Source organism: Vidua macroura, chromosome 11, assembly GCF_024509145.1.
Source record: "Vidua macroura isolate BioBank_ID:100142 chromosome 11, ASM2450914v1, whole genome shotgun sequence".
Taxonomy (NCBI): Eukaryota; Metazoa; Chordata; class Aves; order Passeriformes; family Viduidae; genus Vidua; species Vidua macroura.
The window spans coordinates 22,773,667-22,800,210 of record NC_071581.1 but is presented as its reverse complement, the minus strand read 5'-3'; the positions used below and the strand labels follow the sequence as shown (position 1 = coordinate 22,800,210).

The window sequence follows — 26,544 nt, the reverse complement described above, 5'->3', positions numbered from 1 at the left end:
CTGGTAGGGAAAGGTCTGCTCCTGCCCTCAATCCACTGCACACCACAAGGAGCTTCCATCGCCACTGCAAACTGGAGCCACTGACCTGACCAGAGCCCACCTCCATCCTCGTGACACGGCCCACAGGACCCACCTGCAGCAGGGTGTGCAGACCACCCCAAGACCAGCTCCTGAGGCTGAACGAGCAGTGGCCAGCAACACGTAGGGAACTTACTTCCAAACCACCATGACCTTTTTGCTACCACCTGATCCCTCCTCCCCAAAGATGCACATTCTGTTCGGACTTCAGAGGTGCAAGAGCTGCTGCTGTGGGATTTGTATGGGGGAATCATGTCCCTGGGAAACCCAAACAGCACACACTGTGCACGGGTTCCTATGCCAGAGTGCCCTGAGTCCATGGTGGTTTATTAATAACTTTTAAAATGAATTTTCCCACTGCCAGGGCTCAGGTCAACACAGAGAGCAAAAAGTGCTCTGGAGCCAAAGGAGCTGCTCTTCCATCTCAGTCCACCTGCCCCACACAAAATCCTAGGCAGAGTCTTTGCTTCCTTCATGAATAAATCATTTTAGAGAGCAGTATTTCCTTTTAATTTAAAATTAAACCATTCACTAAGCGGGGAGCAGGGACGGGGGGAGGAAGGAGGGGGAAGAGCAGAAGAAGAGTCTGGAAAATCACAAGTATCTGACTTCTGCAGAGGTCAGGGAACCTCTGACTCAGTCACACACCAAAATGTACCCAAACTGCCGCATGCAATTGCACAGGATCACACCACTGAGGTCTGTCCCTTCCCAGACCCAGGAAGTTTGAGAGCTGGAGCAGTCGGCAAATGCTGATGGGATCCAGACCAGCTTGAACAGCTCAGCCTCTCACCTCTTCCTCTCCCAGCCAGGTTTCCCTTAACAAACCCAGATCTCTTATCCGAAGGGATAAAGGGCATTTCTGGGGTGGCGAAAATGTAGGCATGGGAAAGAGCGTGCGCTGCCTCTCCACCCTCCGGCAGGCTTGAGAGCTGAGAAACATTAGCTGTCATGAACCACAATCAAATCAGGTTTGAAATATTTAGCAGTGGCTTGGAAAATGTGGCGGTGCAGCTCTGACAGGCGAGATGTGCAGACACCCATTTTCCATTATAATGGAAATATCAAGCCTGTTCTGAATATGTATAACCTAGAAAAATGTATTGATTTTTCATTCGGCATTAAAAAAATGAAATACCCTGCAGCTGTCAAAAGCCTTTTGTTAAAAGCTCATCTTTCCTGGAATGAGGTTTACCAGAAACAAGTTTTAATTGTACACAGGGTCTCTCCTTTGGAACAAAAAGAATTTGTGACGCTCCCTTTTTCAGGAAAAGTAGCCAAAAAAGCTGACAGAAAGACAGGCCTGAGCCCTGGCTGGCTGCATGCCACGGCTGTCGGGGAGGTGAGGGCTGGCTGAACCGGGCCCAGCACCACTGAGCCACAGCCCAACTGCTGCCCCTGGTATAAACCTGACCCACAGCTGAAATGCTGTCCCTGGTATAAAGCTGACCCACAGCCCAACTGCTGCCCCTGGTATAAACCTGACCCACAGCTGAAATGCTGTCCCTGGTATAAAGCTGACCCACAGCTGAAATGCTGTCCTTGGGATAAACCTGACTCACAGCCCAACTGCTGTCCTTGGGATAAACCTGACCCACAGCCCAACTGCTGTCCTTGGGATAAACCTGACCCACAGCCCAACTGCTGTCCCTGGTATAAACCTGACCCACAGCCCAACTGCTGTCCTTGGGATAAACCTGACCCACAGCCCAACTGCTGTTCCTGGTATAAACCTGACCCACAGCTGAAATGCTGTCCCTGGTATAAAGCTGACCCACAGCCCGACTGCTGTCCCTGGTATAAAGCTGACCCACAGCCCAACTGCTGTCCCTGGTATAAAGCTGAGCCGCCCTGGTCCAGTCTAGAGAGGTTTGAGCCCATATGCAGGAGGAGGGAGGTCCGGAGTGGGTCAATGCCCCCCTACATCCTGGAAGCCCAGGATGAGCTCAGCTGCCCCTGAGCAGCTGCTCAGGAAGGGTCTGCAGGAGGCACAGGGGGGGCAGTCCCAGCTCACACCACGCCCCTGGCCCAGCGCACTCTGCTGCAGTAACAGAGCAGAGAGAGAGCCCAGATGGGGGTGTGAGCCCAGCTCCCACCCCTGCATGTATGTGCTGCAACTCCATCTGTGCCAGCTCCTGACGGGATTACTCTACATCAGCTTGCTCACTCCTACTGTTTTCCTGAAAGGAAAAGCAGGATTCCAAGCAGTGCAAAGGCAGCACTAAGCAAGGTTACGAGGGGAATGCCCCACGGAGCTCCATCCTGGATGCAGAGCTGGTGGATGAGTTCCACCTGACAAAGGGCTGCAGGAAGACAATATAATACTACATGTTCCTTGGTTTAATGACACTTATTTCCCAGACAGCTCCACTCCAGAGCATGGCCAGAGCATCTCTGCTGCTTTCACTGACAAACAGAAACTGCTGACTATGGCGTGCTCAGCTGACACAGACATCAGAGAGTCACAGAATTGTTTTGGCTTGGGAGGGACCTTCAAGACCATCTTGCTCCAAACCCCTGACATAAAAGCAGGGACACCTTCCACTAGACCAGGTTGCTCCAAGCCCATCAAACCTGGCCTTGAACACACCCAGGGATGGAGCATGCACAACCAAGAGCCCCTTTCCTGGGAGAACATCACCATTCTCCCACTCCCTGGGAACAAGGCTGTGCATGTTTTTTGCAAACTGGGTTATGTTTTAAGCCAGTGAAACCCAACAGGGACTTACCCCCTTTAATTTCAGTAGGACTAGAAAGGTTGCTGTTATTTTCACACATGAAACATAAAAAAAGGCAAATTCCTTGAGCATGTTTGTAGTGGAGCGTGATGTGATTGTGTTGTCATTTATGGGAAATAATCGCAAGCCCATCTCTCCCTTTCCCCCCATTTTCCAGTCCAAATAACCATGAAAAATTACACTTCAATGTCAGGAGGACAACAAAGGAGGGGCTTTCTCCTGCGGCTTGACGGCTTTTCAGCCTCCCCTTTCTTGGACAAAAACTACCTTCAATTCTGTTTCATTTTAAATGTGCTCTAACAAATGCATCTTGACAAGTTCCTTTCTCTTTTTCTTTTAAACAGTATTTTGCACAGTTTAACCTAGCTCCAAACTGGAATCAGCTGGAAAGGAGATGCATGCAAAAACACAAACACAGATCAAACAGCAAAACAAAAGAGCCCATCTCCAGCTCCAGGTCTGCAGGGAGAGGACAGAGCGGTCTCCACACAGAGACCTTCAGGACAAGGGTCCAGAGACAAAGGGACCAGTGGGAGGAAGAAGATGGAGGAGCTGGATGGCAGAGGTGACAAGGCAGGAGCACAGGAAAGGTGCCCGGGGAACGGGTGCCCAGACCCACTTTGTGAGGGAAGGCAACCCTGGCCTTCTGCTAAAAACACATGGTGGAACTACTCGAGCAGACAATGGCAGCTTTTGTAGAATCATGGAACCATTTGGGTTGGAAAAGCCCTCTAAGATCACTGAGTCCCACTGTTCCTCCAGCACTGTCAAGGCTTCCAACGACCCACGTCCCCAAGTACCGCATCCACACAGGTTTTAAATCCTGCCAGAGACGGCGACTCTACCGCTGCCCTGGGTAGGCTGTGCCAGGGGTGGACAGCTCTTTCCAAGAAGGAATTTTCCCAATACATGACCTAAACCTCCCCTGGCACAACTTGAGGCCATCTCCCCTTGTCCTGTCATGTGCTTCTTGGGAGAAGAGCACTGCAGGCCCTCACCAGACTGTGCCAGTAGAGCAAGAGATGCTTTGTGCTCACTGGGAATATAGGCTCACTTCAGAAAAGCTGTGGAGATCCACAAACAAATCAGTGCTGATGCCAAGCTGAAGTTAATAGCCAACTTTAGCAACTTTGCAGCAAGGTACATCTTGAGAACACTGTAACTGTAACAAAAATGAGCTATAATTAATTCATGCTTAGCCTTAGGGGCTGAATATGCACAGGAGAGCTCCCAACAACCTTAACCCATCATCCTCACAAACCACACTTAAATGAAACACTAAAATGTCCTCTTTCTGTTTAGTATATTTTTTTAAAATATACAACTCCTGCTCTGTTCTCCCTCTCCATGGTATTGCTCCAAGAAAAATTTAATTAATGTCTTGCTGACCCTCTTTCTCCCCCTCCCCAACCATTTCCCAATCTCAGCATGTTTGGAGTTCTTTTAAGCTCAGCTAAAAACTTGGGAAAGTCATGACTGCAGTGCCCAGGTTTATGAACCACTGAAATACCCCAGCAGCCTGTCGGACCACAAGTTCCCAACACAGACATGGGGCAGTGGAGTGGAGTGGTGGGGCTGATTCAGGGCAGGGGAGCAAGGCACTTCAGAGTTAAGGGTTGAGCATGCCCAGGAGCCCCGAGAAGGACAGGGCAAATACACCCAGCAGGCTGGACAGACGCTTCGGTACCACAAGGGCAATGCCTGTGCAGGTTCACCAGGCAGAAAAAACGGCCTGGTAGAGCTGCAGTACCAAAGTTTTTGGTGTGAATTGTCATGGTCTCACTTCACTGCAGAATAACAGAGGCCATGGCAGCGAGGCAGTCCCTCAAAGACACAGCCCCACTTCCAAGTCCTGTCAGCGGAGTGTTCATTCCCTCTGCCAGCACCCTGAGAGCTCTGCCACACCAAACCCCACTTGGGCTGGTGCACAGGAGGGAGCAGGTAATGCAAGTGAGCTCCCGAATGCACAACAAACTCTTGCTGAGAACAGGGAGGGGAGACACCCCACAGCTCTGCAGCCATGGGGCTGTCCTTGAGGGCATGCTTGACGGGTCCCACATCACCTGCACGGCAGGCACGGCCGCAGCCTGGCCTGGATTGTTCCTCCCTGGGTTTGGGTTAGTGGCACTGGCAAAACGTCATTAATTGCTTTTCCCCTTGTACTAACGAGCTTTCAGCAGCAGCGACTTCAGCTTCCTGGAGCCAACAGCCCCTTTTCCTCCACCTCCCCTGGCTTCGGGTAATTGAAAGCGACTGCAATTTCAGCGCTGGCTCTCCAGCACTCAGCTGCACCCGGAGGTCAGGGAATGTCAAGTGAAGCCTTTCCACTCACCTCCCCACCACTGCACGTGCTCACGGGGCCAGCCTGTCCACGGCCCGAGAACGGGCAAAACCACAGGGGCTGCGAGCAGCCAGGGGAGCCCAGCAGAGCCCCGCTCAGGGGGACGGGCTGCCCACCCCAGCCTTGTACCACCGTGAGCTGCAGGGCCCTGCTGACCCTGGACTCCCTTGTTTTTTCCTTTTAATTTTAAACAGCAGATGGGTTTCTTTTTCAAGGAAACTACACCTTCATTCTTGTTTTTTTTGCATCATCACAAAACCCTTTCCCCTGTGACGCCCACATCTCCCGACACACATTGGGGAAAGATCTTCCACTTGTCATCAGATCTCAGGTAGCAAGGGAGAATGGCTGCTCCAGCTCCCAGGTGAAACACAGAGGATCAAGAAAAAGGGAGGAGCACAGAGCAGCTCCCAGTGAGACGTGAGGGCACTGATGGCTCTCAAGCTGCCAGCCTGTGGCCAAGCAGGGAGGTAGCAGAGGTGGGCCACGCCAGTGGACTGGGCGGACAGAGCCTTTCAGCCACCCTGGGATGGTGCTTAGTGCCTGCAGCCCCTGAGCCTGGCTCCTTCCCACTAACAAGGGCACGTCAGGTGCTCTGGAGACCGGATCCACTCCTGGAACCTGGAGCAAGGCGCATGCACAGGTGGTGACTCCAGCAGGGGCCTGTGATAAGAATTTATTTATCTCAATTACGGGCGCCTGTGCCCAGCCCCAGTTCATCAGCACACAGAGCCGAGTCAATGAAAGCCCCGTAACGCGCTAATCAGATGCACAGCGACTTCCTGCAGCTGCCGGCTGCTCCGAAAATAAGTGGCAACTTTGGGGTGCGGGTTTCCAGTCCTGCCCTCTCTCTGCTCCCTGTGCTCTGTCTACGGCCAGGCCAGAGGTGGTTCCCCTGCCAGGTCTGAGGCATTGCCTTGTGTTGCACACGTGTGTGGAGGGGCAGGCAATGCAGTGCCTGTCCAAACGTTTTTATCTCCATGCCCACAGGAATCCCTCTGTGCCGAAGTTATAGATTTTCAGATTAAGTTTTTAGGGGTTTTTTTGAGTCTGATATAAAATATTTGCTCCCTTCAGCACAAAACCATTCCGAAATAACTGGTGAATGTCCTAAGCAGAGAGAGAAGGGTCTAAATACTGCCCTCACAGAGCAAATGTAAGATGAAAATGCCAGGGAAAAATCACCGCTGAGTTTCCTCCTGGTGTCCTCAGAAAAACAGCACCTCTACTTTTGGAAACCTCTATTGAAAGTGTCAGGCTGCTCGTGGCAGGTGCAGAGGGAGGGCTGTGTGCCCAGGACAGGGTGGCGTTCCCTGCTCTCTGGGATGCCTCTGGAGCCATTTGGTTTAAAATAAGCGAACAAACAGCCCATCCCCTCCCTCCCTGTCCAAGGGGAGCCACAGGAAAAGGCTGTGAACCCCATGGGGTGCCCCCAGTGTGGCACAAACCATCCCCGCCCCAGCGGAACTCGGCCGGCAGGACGGTGCGAGGCCGCGCTCCCTGCAGCCTGCGCGAGAGAGCATCGATCCAACACGCACTCGGTGCCTTCAAAGTTGTTTATGATCAATATGCAAATTGCCCACGGCATTGATCTGGTATTAATTTTCAATTAGGGAATCCACAAGGGGTCTCCCAGGGTCAATATCCAACAATCCAAGGTAACTCCACAGTGGAGCCTGTGGGACTGATGCTGCCCAGGGCCTGGGGCTGCTCCTGCACCTCCTGTCCTGATACCTGTGGGCAGTCCTGATGCCACAGTGGTGCTGGCACTTGGGGCAAGCCCCTGACAAGTGGATTTAGGCAGCATCCTTCAACCTACATGCTGTGTTACCTGTGTTAGCATCGTTACTGGTACTGGTGGTGTGGGATAGCCCAGTGCAGGGCTGTGCACAGCAGCATCTGCGGTCAGTGGCGGGTCGAGGGGTTCCAGCAGCTTCCCAGGGACACAGCAAGAACCCAAACGCTGCCTTACACCACGGAACACAAGTTACAGAAACCTGTGCATCGCCAAAAACATTTAAGAAGTGTGAAAGAAGCATGAAAGGTTACACAAAGGTTCCAAAAAGCGAAAGAAATAATTGAAAGTGCCTTGAAAATCTAGAGAAGCCCCTTCCCAGCAATGTGAGCGATCCCACCAGCCACCCTCCCAGCCCCCTTGCTTTGGGAGGCCCAGAGTGAGCTAGCTGTGGTTCCGAGCCCCGTGGTCGCACTGGAGAGGGGATGCCCTGTCCACACTGGGAAGGTGATGTCCCCTCCACAGCAGCGGGGTGATGATGTCCCCTGTGCACCAGCTGGCCTGTGCCCACCCACGGCTCCACCACTCACTGTGCTAACCAGCACATTAGCTACCCAGGCTAATTGGTTTATGGATAACATTAATTACCATGTTGCTCATTAATGGATGAAATCTTTATTGGTTCCATTGATCAGCGGGACTTGTTAGCCGGCCTCCTAACCAATGGCGGATGTAACAAGCTCTCTTATTGGCATATCAATTAATGCAATCAATTTCTGGCCAGCGGCTGCCATTCGCTTCCCTGCTTGTTAGACTGGGGGAGACAGAGTCGTGTCAAGTAAGCATTTATTTAAAGGGTTTCTAATTCTTCTTGAGCTGACTTCCCAGCAGGCTTTCTGCCACACAAGGGTTTTCTGCCTCCAGAGACCTTCCCCTTTCCCCCCCGTGCAGAATCAGATCTATGACAGTCCCTGCAAACTGAATCATTTCTGTGAAAATATTTATTGAGTCTGGTGAGTAGGAACAGCCACAGCCAGAGGTATGGGATTGAAAAGTCAGACTGTGCAACTATCCCAATTTAACACACTGGGGAGATTGGCAGGAGCACAAACCTGCTCCCCAAGGACAGATGGGCTCACCAGCCATGCTGCAAAGCCTTCCTGCACATGGATTAATGCTAATTCTAGGGTCAGTTCCCCAAATTAGCATAATTTTGTTAGGAAACAATAAGCCCTGGGTACTTCTACCCTATCCCAGCTCCCAGAGCAAATGCAGACCATGTCACATGAGGCTGCACCCACATCCCAGGTGGTGCTTGCAGCCACTTCCTCTGCCTCAGCCTGGAAAAGGAGAGCAGAGTTTTCCAGCTAATTCCTCTCTCACTGCTTATGGGAGGAATTAGCTGGAAAACCCATGGAGAAATGCCACAGACTTACGTGAGCCTTGGCAGACCAGTCCTGCTTCCCTGAGCAGGGTGGCACAGGGGATGCCCAATGACACAGCACAGAGCTGGTCATGGCATGACAAGGACTCAGAGATCTGAGCCATTTCCCCCACGAGCAAGAAGGAGCTTGCAGGTAACTGGACAGGAGACCCATGATGTTCACAAGGAGTAAGAGCCTCTGTTCTGATTCCTAGATGTCTGCTCTGTTTTCTTGTGGGGTACTAGCCAGAGAGTATGTTCACAAAGAGCTCAAATCCCATCCTGCTGAGGTTCCCCTGCTGGCAAGAGGCCCCACATACCCACAGCAATTCTTCCTGGCCTGATTCCCACTCCGGATCTTCACCCAGGTGACCGTAGGAAGGATCTTCCCCACCAAACACAATAATAAATCAAACTTTATCAGAGCAGAACTATAAATCTGTGAAGACTCCAATAATTTCTAGCCATGGGAATAACACCACAAAAGTACTTTTTAAACTAATTACTCAGATTCTGAAGTGCTGCCCTAATGAGCCTTCCTTCTGCCCAGAACTTGCTAAGAGAAAAAAAAAAAATCTACCTTCAGTACAGTAATTACTGCTTTCCCCTTCAAACTTCTAACTGGAGATCAATGCTGCATTTTAAGACTCATTGATTTACAATTAGCCTGGCTTTCCTGCTAAAGTGTTTTTAAAGCAGAGTTTACTTTTATTTTATTTTGAAATCTCAAAGATCTGGTTCTTAGATTTTACATCCTCATGAGAGGTGTGCTGGGAGCTCATAGGGAGGCAGGCACACATCGAAACAAGAAAAGAATACAGGCTTTGTTATGCTGAGATTAGGAATAAGAGACTGAAATATTTAAGGGATAAACATGAAAAAAGAAGAAGAAGGAAAAGAAACAAAGCTAGAGGAAAGGAAGAAAAAGTGGAAAAATAAGAAACGTAATTGCAAAGAGACGTAAAAATAAACTGCAGGCTAAGGAAGGAGAGTCACTACTGGGTGGCTTGGAGCTCTCTCACTGCTCTGCTGTTCATCAGCACCCTCAGGAAACTCAGCAGCAGCTTTGTGCATCTCTGCAAAACAAAGCACTGGGTAAAAGCAGTGCGTGCGGGGCGGCGCCTGCGCAGCCCTGGCTGCTGTGCAACCTGTCCCGTGAGGAGAGCACGAGGGCAGAGGAAGTGAAGCCATTAAGAATTCCTTGCTGATTGCTTCAAACATGCTTTCTCTACGCCATAAAGATAATAGCCTCACGGATACATCTGCCTGCTCTCTCCTGCCCCCTCCCAGCCCAGCAGCATCTGCTTGGCATCCCCTGCCCTGGACTCCCAGCGCTGTAGCAGCTGGACACTGGCACCCAGAGAGGCTGGGAGGGGTCTCCACACCTTGGAGATGCTTCAGACCCCAGCAGAGACAGCTCTGGCTGGCCTGTCTCTGAGCAGGGCCGGGGCTCAGAGGCCTCCAGAGGCTCTGCCAAGCTCCACTGCTCTAGGAGGCTATGACCATTTCTAGAGCATTGTAGCACTGCTTGTCTCTGACTCATTTTTGTGTCATTTCTGCCAGAAATGAGCTACATTGGACAAGCCAGTTCAGCCTTTGCCTCCTGCTTTCCCTTCAAACTCAGCACTAGGAAAGTCTTCCAGGATTAGCATGAGTAGTGACCCAACTGGAGACAGCAGGAGGAGCCAGGAGGCAAAGGGAACCACTGGCAAGGGTTTCCAGATGTGGGGCCACCACAGCAGTGCAGCCTGCCCTTCACTTGTGCTCTCACATGTTTTATTCTTTATCACTGAGGGGTCCCTGGTGCCAGTGGCAGATGATGATCCTGGAGTGATGAAAGCAAAGCAAGAAAATAGGGAAGCATCTCTCCTTTTTGTGTTGCATTTTAGAGAAAGCTGCTTAGCCCCATTTCAAAGACTAATATGAAAAAAGTGCAATTAAATCCTTGAAAAACTGACAGATCAGCAAAACAAAACCACCCGGAGGAGAGCACGATTGAGCCTCATTAAGGAAGAGTTCAGTCTGTTTTTAAAACCTTTCTTAACATTTAGCTGGTACCGCTCAGCAGCCGCCACTCCCAATGCGCCTGGTGCAATTAGTGTCAGAACAGAAAGGAAAAAATCAGCCGAGGAACAGGAATTAAAGCACCAGATCCAGGCAAGAGAAAAAGGTTTGGCTGTAGTGAAGCCACCTAAATTTGGCCACCTCCTTGGGCTCTGCGGCGGCGCTCAGCTCTCACACACACACGTGCTCCTCACAGAGCAAGGCGCTGGGGCAAATCCGGGCTGTGCAGGGCCCGTGCCCAGCCCCTCCCTGGCCCCAAACACTCTGCATGGCAGTCACAGCCCTGGCGAGCTTCACACGGATGGACAAACGACACTGATCTCTACAGCAATTACAGCCACCGCCTTGGACAGTGAGGAAAGGGAGGCACGGGGACAAATCCTGCGCTGTCCTGGCCAGAGGCGCGGGCAGGCGGAGCGGCAGCGCTGACCAACCCCCCGAGCGGGACCCGACACAGGCCAGATCTGTTCTGCTGCAGTGGGGGTGGGGATGGAGCACATGGGAGATAGGAAAGATGGCAGAGAGATGAAGCCATTTTATTAAATCAGGCAAATTCTAATTTATTCTGGGGAGATGGAGGAGAGAAAATGGATTCATTCTCAGCATGCACACTCCGTATCATCTGATCCAATCCTCAGTGCCTCGCCAGAGGGGGAGGGGGCCTCGGCCGGCTGCAGTGCTCCCACAATCAGAGAAAAAGATTAAAAAATAGGATGATTCTCCTTTCAGATTGTACAGCAGTCACGGGGGAAAAGGCTCTTCCTGGGGGCGTGAGGTGCCATGCCCTGCTGTCACCGTGCCTGGGTGGTTTGCCCCTTGGGGATGTGGAACGGGCAGCACAAGGTCCAGGGCCCAGCACAGCACATGCACCACGCAGGCACAGGAGGCAGAGACACACGTGGGAGGAACATCCTGCAGGGATCCTGCACGCTGCCATTTTTGGTGCTCACCCCAGCACGTACCCTCACAGCTGGCAGGGTAATCGCCATCGTTCTTCACCAGTAAGAGATGCTGGAACAGAAGTGCCATGTGGGCAGCACTGAGGAGGTTGGAGGGACCTCAGGTACCCGCGGGCTCATGCACTAGTGCAGAGCACCACCAGAACACCACTGGTGCATGTGACCACGGGCACTTCAGGCTGCTCATGCTGCAGCCAGCACAGTGCTTCCACAGGTCTCAGCAGAACTCAGGAGCTGAGCTCCTCTGTGGCTCCAGCCAGTGCTTCAGGAGCCGAGGAGCCCACCAGATGTAGCCAGGCTGGAAACCAAGAGAGAGGGCATCCCTTGTGGCAGGATGGCCCAGGTTATCTGAAATGACACGGGCTGCAAAGGGCTGCCACGGGCTCTTGATCTGGGGCTGGTGGGTTATGACAGTCAGGTGGGGACACCTCGTGCAGAGATGTTTCCAAGGGGAGTTGATTTCCAAGCTCTGTGTTTGCTGGCTAAGTGTGATGGGCACAGCTGCCTGACATGCAGAAGGCAATGAAACTCCTGCTCTAGAGAAGAAATATCACTAAACAGCACTGCACAGTTTTGGAACAGGGACTGAGTGAAGATGCAGAGATTTGGTTAAACATCCCTGAAGAAAAGCAACAGAGCTCCTGCTGCAGAGGACAGCCATCTCTGGGACTCACAGGCCAGCCATCCTAGCAAAGGAACAGACACCTGCTGCCCCTCGCTGCCCACACAGGGGACAAGGGCACTTTGGGACGGACACGGACAATGCCAGTGCATCCTGAGAGAGGGGAAGGAGAGATGCTGTTGCACGGAGCTCCATGGGTACCAAGGTACCTCCCAGAATTAACTAGAGGAAAATGACAACACCACATAATTAATTACCAGTGGCCCAATAAGTCCAGAAAAACAAACAAGACCTTGGCTGAATGAGAAGAATGCCAACCCTGGCCAGGGCAGAATGCCTTGGGCCTCATTGTCCTGTACAGAAATCATTCTAGTTATGCTTGCAATGATTAAATGAACTTTTTATACAACATCCTTCTGAAAATATTCCCCTGCAGGAGCCCCCCTCCCTAAAACCATCAACACTCATCCCAGCTCAGACTGGGGCCTTGGGCGAACAGCTCTGCAGGAGGGAAAAGGCCAAGAGCCTGGGGAGAGGGGCCAAGGTGCAGCACCTGGAGCACAAATTCCAAACATGAGAAATTCCTGTTTTGCATCCAACTCCAGCAGGAGCAGTGAAGCTGATTTTATGACTTATTTATTTATTTCGTCTTTGATGAACAGAAGGTTAATATAAGAACAACTCCTTGGCAAACCTTTAAGGGTAATTCAAGCGACACTGATGTGAATCAATGTTCCCTTTGTGAACGCATTACTTGGCAGAAACTGGCTTTTTGTAACCCCCTTAAACCTAGCTGGCAAAACAAAAAGAGAAAAAAAAACGTCCTTCAAACAAAAGGATGAGGTGAAAATAAAGAGAGAGTCGACTGCACTTTATTCTCTTTCACAGAAGCAAATGGATTTGGTGCTTTTTATACATTAATCAATCAATATCACTGACTGTACATCAGCGGCGCAGCCAAGTTATGAATGACCTTTCTGGCAAAGAGGACACTTTTAATGCTCATAAGACTGCTCATAGCTTAGCAACTTTCCGAATTTATGCCTGCATGATTACCCCTCGGAGGCAGGCGCCCGTGAGCGCCGCGCTGGACGTGACAAGGTTCGTCCTTGCCAATTTGTGCAGAGGGAAGGGGCTGTGCTGCCCCGCACGGCCGGGGAGGGACGGGCTCGCCTGGCAAGGGGTGGTCACCTCTCCTGGCAAGGCAAGGGGTGGTCACCTCTCCAGGCAAGGGGTGGTCACCTCTCCTGGCAAGGCAAGGGGTGGTCACCTCTCCAGGCAAGGGGTGGTCACCTCTCCTGGCAAGGCAAGGGGTGGTCACCTCTCCTGGCAAGGCAAGGGGTGGTCACCTCTCCTGGCAATGGGTGGTCACCTCTCCTGGCAAGGCAAGGGGTGGTCACCTCTCCTGGCAAGGGGTGGTCACCTCTCCTGGCAGGTGCTTTGGAGCAGGAGGAGACCAGCAGGCCCCTGACCCTGCCAGGCCAACACAAAACAAACCACGAGTGACCCTCCACGCCACACACACAGAGAGCAGGAGGAGCCAGGAGTGGGTGCTGTGGAAGGGAGAGGTGGCTGCGCAAGTGAAGTGGAACGGGCGCTGAGCATGGCTGGCAAAGGCCAAATTAATCCCATTGTTTGGCCACAAAGGAGGCAGCAAAGCAGCACTGGAGGCCAAGGAACAATCCCAAACACTCAGCCCTAATTCAACCTTCATCACCATGAAAAGGGGACGGAAAAGGCCAGAATCCTTCAGCTTAATTGGTAACCAAATGCAAGAGCTGTTCCCAGACGAGGTGCAGCAGCGCCTGCACACATGAACACAGAGATGGGAAGTCCCATTGGGCTGTGCCCCTGGTGGTTAGGCTGCCCTGACCCTAACCCTGGCGGGTGATGGGGGGCCATGCAGGGCCCCACAAGCACCATCCCAGAGCAACACTGAGATTTAGGAGTTCGGGGCCCCAGGGTGGGGCATGGAGGGCACTGAGTGGGGATGGCCGGGGTGCACCGTGTGGAGAGGCCAGCACATCCCTGCAGACCAGGGGAAACCTGCACCTGACACGCTGACAGGGGAGAAAACACCTGTGTAGAACAGAACCAGAAAACCCAAACCACTGCTATTTATTTAATGAAGTGACTACACATGAATGAAAAGCCTGAAAAGGGGTAGGAGGAAGTACAGAGGAGGAGGGGGCTCAGGCTCTTTGAGCTGAAGGTGGCCTTCACAGGAGCATACAAGTGAAGGTTCAGTAGAGTCAGACCAACACTGCTTCTCTCACTCACCACTCCTGGAAGGACTGACACGGAAAAGGGAAAAAAATGCAAATTGGAAGCAAATATGGATAATAATTTCTCATACAGCTCTCAATTAACCTTTGGAACTTGTGGCCTCAAGAAATCATTGAGGTCAAAAAAAAATACATGGCAAAGGCATCAAGATGTGCAACTCGGAAAAGCAAACTGAGTATTTAGATGAAAGAGAAACCCTCTTGCTTAAGGGCATGAACTGAATTTTGGTAGGAACAAGGATGAGACCTCACTTTGGGTAGGTTATTATTTGTTTATGGGCCCCCAGACTTCCCTCTGAAGCAGTCAGAGCAGGCAGGACACTGGTGCTGACAGGCACGTTATTAGCCAATCTTAGAGTTTTAGTGGAAAAATAAATGCATGTGGTAGCTCCTTCCCAGGCAGTTCTGAGGACGTTAATGTCATCACCAGAGGATCAATAGGCCTCGCAGCAGGGACAGGAAGCAAGTGCATTTCAGAAGTAGAGGCTAACACAAGACCAGAGCAGGGACACAGCAGAGTGGTCCAACGTGCACACCACAGCTGGGGGGATGCTGGAGCGGGCCAGGCCGGGGCTCAGTGCCAGCCTGAGCCAGCTGCTGCAAAGCCTTGTTTCACAAATCATCCCCCTGATAATGTATGGAATCTCATTTTGCCTGTGGCTCATACAGAAAAAAAGGAACCCATTCCATAACCCAAGCTGTACATCTCTTGCAATTAAATCCACAACCTACAGATTAGAGGTGGAGGAGAGCACTTCCTATTCTCACAATGTCTCCTCTGAACTCTCTCATTTTGGGCAGTGTACTGGGTTTGCATGGTGAGTTTGGGTAGCAGGGGGCTCCTCCCTCAGTTCTGCCAGTTAAAGACCATCAGACATGTGCTCCTGGAGCAGAATGAACTATGAGAACCACGGTGGGGACAGGGCAGGAACAACCAGGAAAGGAGCTGGTGCCCTGCAAGGATATTCCCTGAAGAGGGGGAGGTGCAAGGACATTCTCTTACAGTGCTGAGCATGACCCTTGTATCAGCTTTTACAAACAAATGGATCTTTCACATGGGACAGTGAAGCCTGTAACTCCAAATGGGCATGTTTGGTGGCAGCAGCCTTCAAACTCACCTTCCAAACGGGAAGGCACATCAGCGTGCTGCTCCAGGTCTCACCTGCTCCACTGCTTCCTCACAAACCAGTCAAACACCCTTGCTGCCTCTGAACACTGAGCCTGTGCCCAGCTGAACGTGACTGACCTTTTCTTTCTGCCACTGTCCCCAGCCAGGGTGTCACTGGGCACGTCAGCAGGGAAAAAGGTCCTGAGGTACCATCAGAACTCTGTGCTGAAGCTCCTGCCCCTCTCAGTTCAGGTCAGCATTGGAACAAAAGAAGAGACTCCAAACTAATGCACCAAGAGGAGCACAGCAGCCAGGCAACTCTTTCAACTCATTAACCCGGGAACACAGGAGGAGGCATGTTTGTTACAGAGATACTTAATTTGAAGCCCAGTACCACAGCAAGGGAGAAAACAGAAGCGCAGCAATGGGTACAGGAGTCAGACCTGTGGGAAGGTGCTGGGCATGAGCTGCTGCAACAGAGGCTGTGAGAGAAACATCATAAATCAGGGCTAAAAGTGGAGGAACAATTGCTGGAGAATGTGTCTAAGATTTTGGAGGGTTTCTTTTTCTTCATGGCACCAGAAGATCAAAGCAGGGCTTTGGGTCAGACACAGCACCTGAGCAGGGGCGAGTGTGGGACAGAAGCAGCACAGCTACACTGATGGGACCTTCACCAAGAGGCCAGTTTGCTGTCAGTGTGAATCCCATGTCACTCTCATGGACATCTCACCTGCTCCAACACACCCTGGGACCATGCTGCACTACCTGCAATGTCTTCAAAGCTTTACTGATTCACCCCTCACAGGGAGAGACCCTCAGTCTTTAACCTGCACCACTGCAACAACCACCTCCAAGTCCTCAGGAGAACAGTTCCCTATTCTAAATTGTGCAGGAGAAAGGGCAAAAGAGAAACAGGGAAGAGAAGCAGAAGGTGCAGTGACCACCATGCCCTGGGCATCAACAGCAGAGCTTCAGGGACAGAGTACCAAGAGACAGGAATGCCATTCTTGAGTCCCAAGGGAAACAGAGCTCAGGGAGATACTGAGCTCTGACTGCTGGGCTTCAGTCTGCCTCTGGAGTTTGCTTGAATACAGAGAAAAAGCAGAGAAGAAGAGGGACCGGGAGCCTCAGAGTGTTGTACTGCAGCATCTGGTGATACTTCCTCCTTTACTTTTCCTAAGTGGAAAGGGCTTTAAGATGCAGTCAAACAAGAAAAACATCCTAGAACGAGTCAGCTGTCAGAGCTTCCTCTCTTTCTGCTTAATGAAAGCCATGAGCTCCCAGGCCAAGTGGTGGCTGGAGTGGGATGGAGTTTCTGAGATTCCTGCCACGGCCGGGTGCTGCTGCCGCGTGCTCCCAGCCCAGCGCTTCCTTCCGCAGGCGCCTCCCGCTGCACGAACCACATGCTGGGGCTTTGGGTGGGTTTCTGTTACAGCCCCCCTTTACAGGGGCACAGGAAAAAAAGTCACAACCAACTTTAATAAAAACAAAATTAAAATGATTAAACCTTTCATATCCTTTCAAGATTATCTCTTTGTTGCTGGTTGGTCAAAGCGGAGCTAAGGCACAAATGCTCTTGACTTTAAACTCAAAACCAACTCGAAAAAAATTTTAAAAAACCCCAAAAAAACCCAAAAAAAACCCCCCAAAAAACAAAACCAAAAACCAAAAAAAAACCACCAAAAAAACACCACAAAGGAAATCTCCTTCTGCCAGATATTAAAGAGAACCAACTTAATTCCTGCATTCTGTTGACCCAGACCTGAACAGCCCTGTGGTGTCCCAAATGGAAAAGGACAGAGAGATGCTGCTGGGATGGGAATGGGGCTCTCCAAAATGCAGGTGGGAGAAAGGATGCAAGGAGGGAACAGTTAGAAATCATGTTACAGGGCAATACCAGGAAAGAAAAGACTCCTAAAAGTTTCTCAAACCGCTGGACTATCCTCATGTCCTCAGCCTTCTGAAGGAGCCAACTGAATGTAGCCACCATGATCCATGCCTGCTATAAACACTTTTGCTGGATTTCAGTGACCATTAAAGCAATGTGAAACTACAGCAGAACCAAAAGCTTCCCCCTGTGACCATGGAGGAGACTCTGTCATCTGTCCAGACTTGGGATGGCCCCCAGCAGAGAGACCTCTCCAGAAATACTGCAACTCTGTTAAGAGCTTGCTGGAAAAGTAAAAGGTCCTGAAGCAATTCAATCCATTAAAAAATGAAAAAAAAATTCCAAGGTTCAGCAGAACAACAAAGGGGAAGGCAACAAACTGTCCTCTAAATGAACACATGTGACACAAGATCTTGGAAAACAAGAGATAATCCTGCGTGTGGGGGTAGCTGATGGGGTTGGCAGGGAGATCAGAACTGCTGCAGTAAAGGGAACTGCAAGTTCAATCAGCCCAATACAGTTTGCCTCTGTGCTGCCCACATATGCTGCTGCACCACGGGTGAACGCTGCCTCAAAACAGGACAACCCCTCGTCTCGCTCCCTGTGTCTCAGGATGTGACAGGAAGGGATTTCCCCCTGGGCCAAGAGCTGCAGCACACGGCCCCGGAGGAGCGGGGTGCACACCACAGGGCCCCGGTGCCCCGAGAACCTGCGGCTGCTCTGACCATGCACGCACTGATGGTTTGGCTGGATCTACAGGCAGCACTTTGGAAACAAAGCTGAGCAGGCTGCTGCCCTCGGGGGCTACAGATCACATCTGGGGAAAAGGCAGTATCAGGTTCTGGAGAGTGAGAGGTAGAAAGCCCAAGAGATACAGATGAAGCTGGGCAGCACTTGGTGTTTGCACACAGGAGCTCAGGCTGTAACCTGGCTTGGCAGATTATTAAATGTGTCAATCAAGGACAAGCCTGGAAATTACTTCCCCAGCCTTCTGCAAGGGCCACACATTTCAGACATGTAACTGTGGCATCATCAGCAGAGCCAGAGCTGCAGAGTGGTTTTGACTGGCAGATGCTGTAGCATGGACTCTGTGTGCTCTTTTCCTGCAGGCACCATATGGGTGATCTGCTTGGTAAGTTTTTAATTGCTGTGTGAAATCAAGTCCTATGAAAAACTAGAGAGAGATTACAAAGCAAACTGGTGATTTCTTTCCAAAACCCTCCATTACCTCCATCAGAAGTTGGAGACTGACAGGCGTCCTTAAGAACGACCACACTGTCTTTAATGGAGACCAAGTGGACAACATCAGATCCCACTAAATTTATTTTAAGCAGGGAGAAATGTAATTTATCACTACCAACTTTCACTTCAAAAGTCTTAAAGTTCTACTGGAAGTAGAGAGTCTGCTACCATGAAAAATCTACCCCAGAGGCACATCTCACACCCCTGCTGTAACAAACTCCATGAATAATTACTCCATGCTTGATGATGATGAAGGAACCACATGACTCAGTGCACAGAGGTGCAGCAACCAAATGAGCACCCTGCTGTCTGCAGGCGACACAGGCAGAGTCAGGCTGAGGTGTGATTCTGAGGCTGGGAACTACTATTCTTAAACCACGCGGGGTTTTCTCATCTGAGCTGCTTTGGCTATACTGTAGCTCTGTTTACATACTTGGTTTCATTAAAGATTCACATCCCGACTTCAGTCTGCAGCTCCCAGCCCTGCGAAAGGTCAAACACTGACACACAAGGGAGATGTGGACAAACAGTGCACAGTGCCTGTGGGGCACAGGGAGGGGGAAAGCAGGGGCTCTGAGGCATGCCCCCCTTCCAAGGAGCCAGCAGCTTTCCAGGGGTTCTCAGAGCAGAGCTTTGCAGTAAAGTATTCTTCAAAACACTGTGACCCACCTGTTTGGAGCAGGGAGACTGGCCGGTCCCTTGCTGTGGGCTGGCAGAGGGTGCTCCAGCAGGGCTGGGCACAGGGGCAGAGGTGACCCCCCAGCCCCCCGTCCTACCAGGACAAAGGGGCTGTTCACAGCTTTTGGTGTCCAGCAAGGGCTGCCGGAGCGCCGGCCCTGCTCCTCCACAAATCCCCAACAACAATCCTGTGCTGCAAGGAGATGATGGCCAAGGATTTGGCAGCAATGAGGATTGCTGTGACAGTGTGGCCACCACAGGGACTGTCCTCTGCAGCTAAGTGGGAAGAGGCTGGTGCAGGCAAGGAGCATGGCCACGTGGCCACCCGACGGACACCTAAAGGATGTCTGTCCCACGCCATGGGAAGAGCGGGCAAAGGCCGCCTGCTCCTCCCACAGGGAGACACTATGGAAAGAGAGAACGGAGATGGAAAACAGGAGGAGTCAGGAGAACAGGTAAGGGAGGAAACGCATAAAGTGCGACCAGCACTTGCCCGGGGGACGCAGGCTGAGCAGTGGGGGCCCAACAGCCCCGCCGATGTGGGTGGCACATGGAGAGGAACACGATGGGGAGAGCAGGGCCACCATGTGCTGGACACAGAGCAGAAATCCCGCTCTGACCAACGACCCTGTGCACGACTGCCCGAGCTATGGAGAGGGGCGTGGTGCTTGATGCCTTCTGGGATGAAAGAAACACTTCCAAAGTAGAATGAAAATTCGATACAGGTTGTTTCACATTTGTTTCTGTCATTATCTAATGAGCTGTAAGTGCATTCATCCAACATCTTGAGAAGGTTTTGGTTTTTATTATGGTCACTCTTTCTTTACTTTTTTCTTCTCTAAACCCCCCATCATTAAACATCAATTAGCTTATGGGTAACATTACACAGATGCTGCTGCAGCAAGGGGCTGACATCTGCAGTGGCAGAAGCTCAGATACCTCAACAAGAGATGTCCAAAAATACCCTGAGAGGACAATGCCCCCTTCCCTGAAGCTGTGTTCTCTCTGGTCAACAAACCTGCTGAACTTCCAGCTGCTCCCCCATCTCCTGCGTAATGAGCACACTTCTCAAAGCACAAAGAAAAGTTTAATTGTCTTTAATTATCCAGTTCAGGGAGGATCAGGTATCCTGCCTGATGTCTATATAATTTCCCTGCCAACAACTCCATCATCCCTTTACTGGAAGTGGAGGGCAGATCCTAATAAACTTCCCCAAAAGACACCCAGTTTTTGGAGAGGGCCGAGGGGCTGGCACAGGCAGGGACAAAGGTCCCTGTGTCCCTGGAGCGCTGCTAAGGCTGCCTCTGCTTCTGCAGGGTGGGAGGGAGTGAGTTGCAACTAATGTGCAATCAAGAACCATCACAATTACAAATGTAAATGAACAGGCAATTGGCGCTGACCTTTGCAGATTGTTAGAGGACTAATTAAGGTGTGATCAGAGCTCTCTTCCAACAGATTGAGATGCATCTACACAAGCAAATATCTACTCACTGTCTCCAGACAGCACTGCTTTCTCCTACATGGTTGCATGCAGCAGCGAGCAGGTACACACGGAGCAGGTACACACGGAGCAGGTACACACGGAGCAGGTACACACAGATACACATGGAGCAGGTACACACTGAGCAGGTACACACGGATACACATGGAGCAGGTACACACAGAGCAGGTACACACAGCATCCAAGCCCAGCACCGGCGCTCCATGCACAGCCCCAGGACGGAGCAGAAGGGGAATGGGGCGACTCCAGTGTGTCACACGAGGCCACAGGACAGAACAGAGCACTGCACTTGGACTGCAGCACAGCAACAGAACAGTCACTGACCCTTTGTGCTCCAGCAGAGATGTGTCACAGACCAGAAAAGTGCCATGGACAAGTGTCTGCCAAGGTGTCTGAGCCTGGTATCTAACACCACAGAGATGCCTTATCAGAAGGCAGTGGGGAAAAGCCCACCCAGTGGTCAGGAAACAACAATAAAAACCTTGATGGGGACACAGGGGAGACCCTGCTAGAGAGCAGGAAGAGATGCAGGGCACAGACTCACACTGTCCCCGTGCCCTGCAGCTCAGCGTCCCCACAGCTGGGGGGACGTAACGGGATCAGAATGAGGGGGAGATGGGAGCACCCCTTCTCCCCCTTGGGGTTACAGCAGCTTCTCATCCAAACCTGACTTCCATCCCTGCAGGGATGCCTGGCCCAGCACGCCAGTGAGGTGTCCCACTTCCACCAGCTGAACAATGGGCTCGAGGAGTGTTTGAAATTTAGTATCTCAGCTTAAAGTGACTTGCAAAACCGACCCAAGATACCCCCTTTGCCTTCTGCAGCCTTATTCTTGCTTGTGTTCATAACCTTTGAAATACAATATGATCAAGAAATTGTGTCTTGTTTGCTGTCAGTTTTTGTTAAAAAACCAACAAGCTTAAAGGAAATTAAAATATTTGTAAATCGAGCTTTCCTTTCAGTGACTTTCAGGACTTCTACTTCAAAAATAATACATGTTTTAAATGGTCACCAAACTGTTTTCCCTCCCAGCCAGTCAGCTCCTGCCCTCCCTGTACCTGCCATGTCCTAATCTGGGCGGCCGGATGGCAAAGATAAGGTTTGTACAGTAAAAGACAAGGCAAACAGAAATTTCTAGAGTAAACAAGGTTTTCAAGGTTGTTCTGTCTATCACAAAGGGCACGGATGGTTTCCCCTCTCCACTCATTTTGCATTTAAGCAGCTCACAACGCACAGCCCTGCCCAAAGAACGCTTTTGAATTCGGGATGTTTTCCTACGGCTGCCAGAGCTGCTGTCCCCCCGGGCTGGCGTGGCAGCCACCGCGCTCCCGCTGTCACCGCGACCTTTGGGAAGCGTGTTCCAGGCTCTCGACTCCGCTGGGCCACCAAGGTCACAGATTGGGCACTTTTTTCCACAAGACTGAATTTAACTCTTAATGAAAAATCTCCTGTCACACTCTTGGGGTGTTTTGGGTTTATTTCAGATCCTCATTACTCACAGGCATAACAGCAATGAGACCCAGATGTGAATTCAAGGGACATTTCTGAAAACCCGCATGTTCTCCCTCAGCTGCTGCTGCTGTCCCTTCTCAACCCTTTCAGCCAGGAGCACCTTCCTCGTCTCCACACAAATTCATTGCAGAATGCCAGTTCCCCAGAGAGGCTATTTGTAGGATGTACCCATTTTCACAGCAGTCATAGAGAAAAGTCCTGCTTGAAGCAATGAGGTTTTTGCTGGCACACCCCAGCTCCAGCACCATTGTGCTTTGACAGCGCACAAACCAGCTGACCCAGGATGATTCTCCTCCTCCCTCCCAAGAGGGCTTCAGGAGACCTGGGTTTTTCAGAACATTAAAAATGTCTCAACCCTTTATATGATTAAACAAAGTACCATCTCTACTCCATCCAGCCTAACTGCTCCTTTCAGGCACACTAACTCTTCCTGGATTTGCAGCTGCAATCCCTGTCCTATGATCTGTGTGAACAAATGTTTCATACAAGCCCTTCACTTTAGAGGAGACATGGAAAGCAGACATGGCAAACTCGCATGTCCTGCCCACCCCCTTTGCCCAGCTCCTCCTCCCAGTCCAGAGTGGCTGAAGTACCAGAAATCAGTGCCAAGCTGGCACAGCTTATGCTGGTGCCCAGGGCATCACTTGATTCATTGCAAAACATCTACTGGAGCACTGGTTGTTGAGTTGTTCAGATGTGATAGCATCTTTAGATACTCATACAATATTCCAGGGTGTAAGACACTGACCCGAACCAACAGACACACTTCAACATCCCAAACCCCACCTCAGGCAGGTGGGATTCCTGAAATGTATTACTGATAAACTGTGTCAGCCCACAGCAGGGAGCAGAAACAGGAACACAGCACAATGCCTCTCGCCCGCCCCGGCAGCGCCAGCCCCGCTCACGCCCAGGCAGCAGCACTCACCGGCCTCGGCAGCCGGGCACTTGCGTATGGTGAAGATCTGTCCCAGGTCCTCCTCTTCTTCAGGAAGGCCTTTCTGGAGGCGCTGCAGCTTCCGGAGGCTCTCGCTCCGCTGGTGTTTCATGGAGCGCACGTGCTGGATGAGGTTCAGCTTGGCCTTGGTGGAGTAGTTACAGAGGACACAGTGGTAGTAGCAGCTTTCACCTTCGACCCCGCTCTCGTGGTGCTGCAGGTGCTGTGGAGAACAAAGCAGAGGTATGTCAATGACCTTTATCATCCCCAGTCTCCTGGGTTAGTCCACTGTAAACTGCTAAAGGCCACCTGGGAACTAGTTAAGGAACCACATTTTGACACAGATCCAATGAGACAAGGCCTGCTTGTTCCCAAGGTATTACAACATCTCCTGCTGAAGAGCACGAAAGCCAAAATGCACGGAAATGGGCACAAAGCACAGACGGACACAGCCAACATCATCTCCCTCAGTGAGGGAAAGCACCAGACCCAGCAGTAACACCTGCTCACGACCACTCAGGGCTCATTCCTTCACACTCAAAGCTTGTCCTGGGACGGGATCCAACTGCATAACAAACTCAAAATTAAATTTGGTAAATTCTCATGGAAAACTAGGAAGAGTAAAACCAAAGCAACCCTAGAACACAACAAACCCATCAGATAAAGAGGTCCTGGACATAGCATATGGAAGCAGAGTGCAGAGCCATCCTGTCCATCATCCAACTCTCTGCTCTCTGGCATCCAGGTTTTACTCCCGTGCATCAGGAAGGAAGCAGCAGCCTGGCCTGTAAGATGGCTGTGACAGAGACCTTGGCTGAAAAGCCAATGGTGAGCATGCAGCCAGGTACTACTGTGAGAGGCCAGCACCTGGAAAAACCCTGTCCCCTCCCGAGCTCTGCGGTCACAGCCAGTACAGCTCATTCTGCATTATCATACCACAATTATTTGCCAAAACCTATCAACCCCCTGGCACAGAGGTCCATGCCTCTGGGGAAAAAAGCAGCCATTTCCTGTCACGGATACCACAGATGTGGAAATTCTTTCTTAGAAGCAGAGGGTAGAATTCACCCTGCACACACTGGCTGCCACAGCACAGCTGCTGTCCCTTCCCCCTGGGCAGCAGGAGGTCACAGGAACTTTCCCAATTCCATAGTAAGGGCGTGTCACTAGCTGAGAAAAAATGAATACCAAGGTGAAACAACATGAGATCCCTCAATGAAGGGTTTTGGTGTTTCCATCCCACACCTAACAGTTCAGCTGTGCAATACTGCCTGCCAGCTCCTTCCATCCAACCCCGAGATCTCCTTGGGTCTTTGTGTCATCTCATGGAACTCTTCCCTCAACACACACTTGGCCCGAGGCACAAGTACAGCGATTTGGACATGATCTTGAGGTTTGTCAATCAAAAATATTGCCTACGTGCAGCCAGGACCTTCTGGTAAAAATTTCTGATGCTTATTATCTCAGTTACAGCTGAGATAAGATTAAAGACACATATTACCCAGCGCTGTGTGCCTTGCTCACACAGAGGAAGGAGAGCCCTCTGAGTCTAGGAATGATTAAAAATAGGATATGAGCTGATGCTGAGGCTTCTCATTGGAAGAGCAAGGAAAGAGAATAAATGTATTCTAGATCTGGCTAATTAGACTAGCCTCTTTTGGGATCACGATGTATTTAATTAAATTCACTGTAATATTTGAAGAATCCACGAGGGCACTAATCCCACTGGTGCCCTCAAAAGATTTTTGCTGTTTTCCCTTATAAGAACTTCTTCCTCATCTCATTTCTATTGTTTGCATGTGTTACCCTCTTCCTGAGCCAGAGAAAAACGAATGGCTTAAGGCATGAAAGGTCAGCGAGCCCACCACGAGAGTCGCGTGCCCATCTCAGGCGGCCCAGCCTCACCAGCCTGGCTCTGCCCTGACCCCTGCCACAGCCTCCCCGGTCCCTCTTGCTGCTGGCTGTCTCTGGCTCCAGGTGCCACACCAGCCCCGTGCTCGCCAGCCGCGAGGCCCCATCCCACAAACCCCGCGCCGAGCTCGGGAAGTGCCCACGGGCTCAGCGGCAGCTTCTGCGCGCAGCCAGAAAAACCCCCAGTGAGCAATTAGAGAAAAATCCGGTCACGGGTTCAAGGAAACATTAAGGACATGGTCTCTGTGGAACCAGAGGCACAGTCTGCACTGCTCTCGTTTAAAAGGGGGTTTTAGGAAAACATTTGTTTTAAACAGTTTAATAAGTGTGTCTTATTTTATGCTCTTCTTTTGCTTCCTCTCAAACGTCTCTTGTGCTGGGGTCAGCCTCACCTGCCTATGGTGCTGGAGGAGTCACAGGCTGAGGGTGCCACCAAGCCCAGCCTGGGCACAGCATTGCATGCACCCGATTCAACCCGTCCTCCAGCGGAGGAAAGGAGCAGTCCAGAGAAAGAAGACATGAGGGCTGAGCCAGTCCGAGCTGTGAGCTGCTGGAGGCCATGAAATGTTGTCCAAGTACGTGTAGTTATTGCCCATCACACTGTTAAACTTCCCCCTTGTGAGAATTTATCCGTATCACAGGAAACAAATTCAAAATACTAAACCAGAACCTTGTTAGAAGACAAATCAACTTGAAAATCAAAAGAATATATTGTTCCAAGGAAAACCAACCAACTTCTGTCAGAAAACATCGATTTCTGTGAGTCTGAGGGGGTGTTCCCCCCCTCCCTCTCCACAATAGGAAACTTCCAACATCTGGTTCTTCACGCATGGCATGCAAAATATTGATCAGGGTGAGTCAAAGCTACACTTTAAATCAGAAACAGAGAGAGGAACGCTCTGATGGAAACCATACGGCTGACGAGTGCAGCTCCCCGGGGGACACGGCTGTTCCTGTTGGCGCACCAACTGCGCCTCGCCACCGCGGCCTGCAGCACCTCTTCCCACACGTGCCACGCCCAACCAGCCTGTCCCCCCGGCAGGGAGCTGTGTCCTCACGGCGGTTAGCACAGCAGGGTCCTGCTCAGGGGCCTCGTCTCCCTCCTCCGCCCCAGCTCTGTGCCAGCTGCCCCTCGGTGTCCCCAGCCCTGCCCTGCCCTGGCCCCTGGCCGGTCCCGCCACACCGACTGCCCAGCCATCACTCTCCAGCGTCTGCCTCAGAACTGCTGTCTTCTGCTAAGCAGTAAATGCTCACGGGGTACGACTACGGAAATCCCATTTTTAAATGAAGTAAGGAATGATGCTACCGTCAGTTCTTGTTTCTCTCCCTCCATCCTTCACACACCCCAAACTCTTGTTTATTTTACCTCTCTCCTTTCCCCATCTTATGCTGCCTCACCCACAGTACTTTACAGCACTCATGGAATTGAACATGACACTGCATCACCCTGCCCGACTGCAGAGCCCCCTCAGCCCACGCCACGTACCACACAACGCTCCTTGGAGTACCCAGGACTGAGACC

General features: G+C 51.2%; 1 protein-coding gene across 1 annotated transcript in view; it reads right to left on the bottom strand.

Annotated features, from left to right (window-relative positions):
• Window positions 1-26,544, bottom strand: part of ZFHX3 (zinc finger homeobox 3) — a 447,971-nt gene that overhangs the window by 34,154 nt on the left and 387,273 nt on the right. The window contains 1 exon segment of the mRNA XM_053987325.1: window positions 23,103-23,334. Within this exon segment, the coding sequence (XP_053843300.1) occupies window positions 23,103-23,334 (232 nt within the window).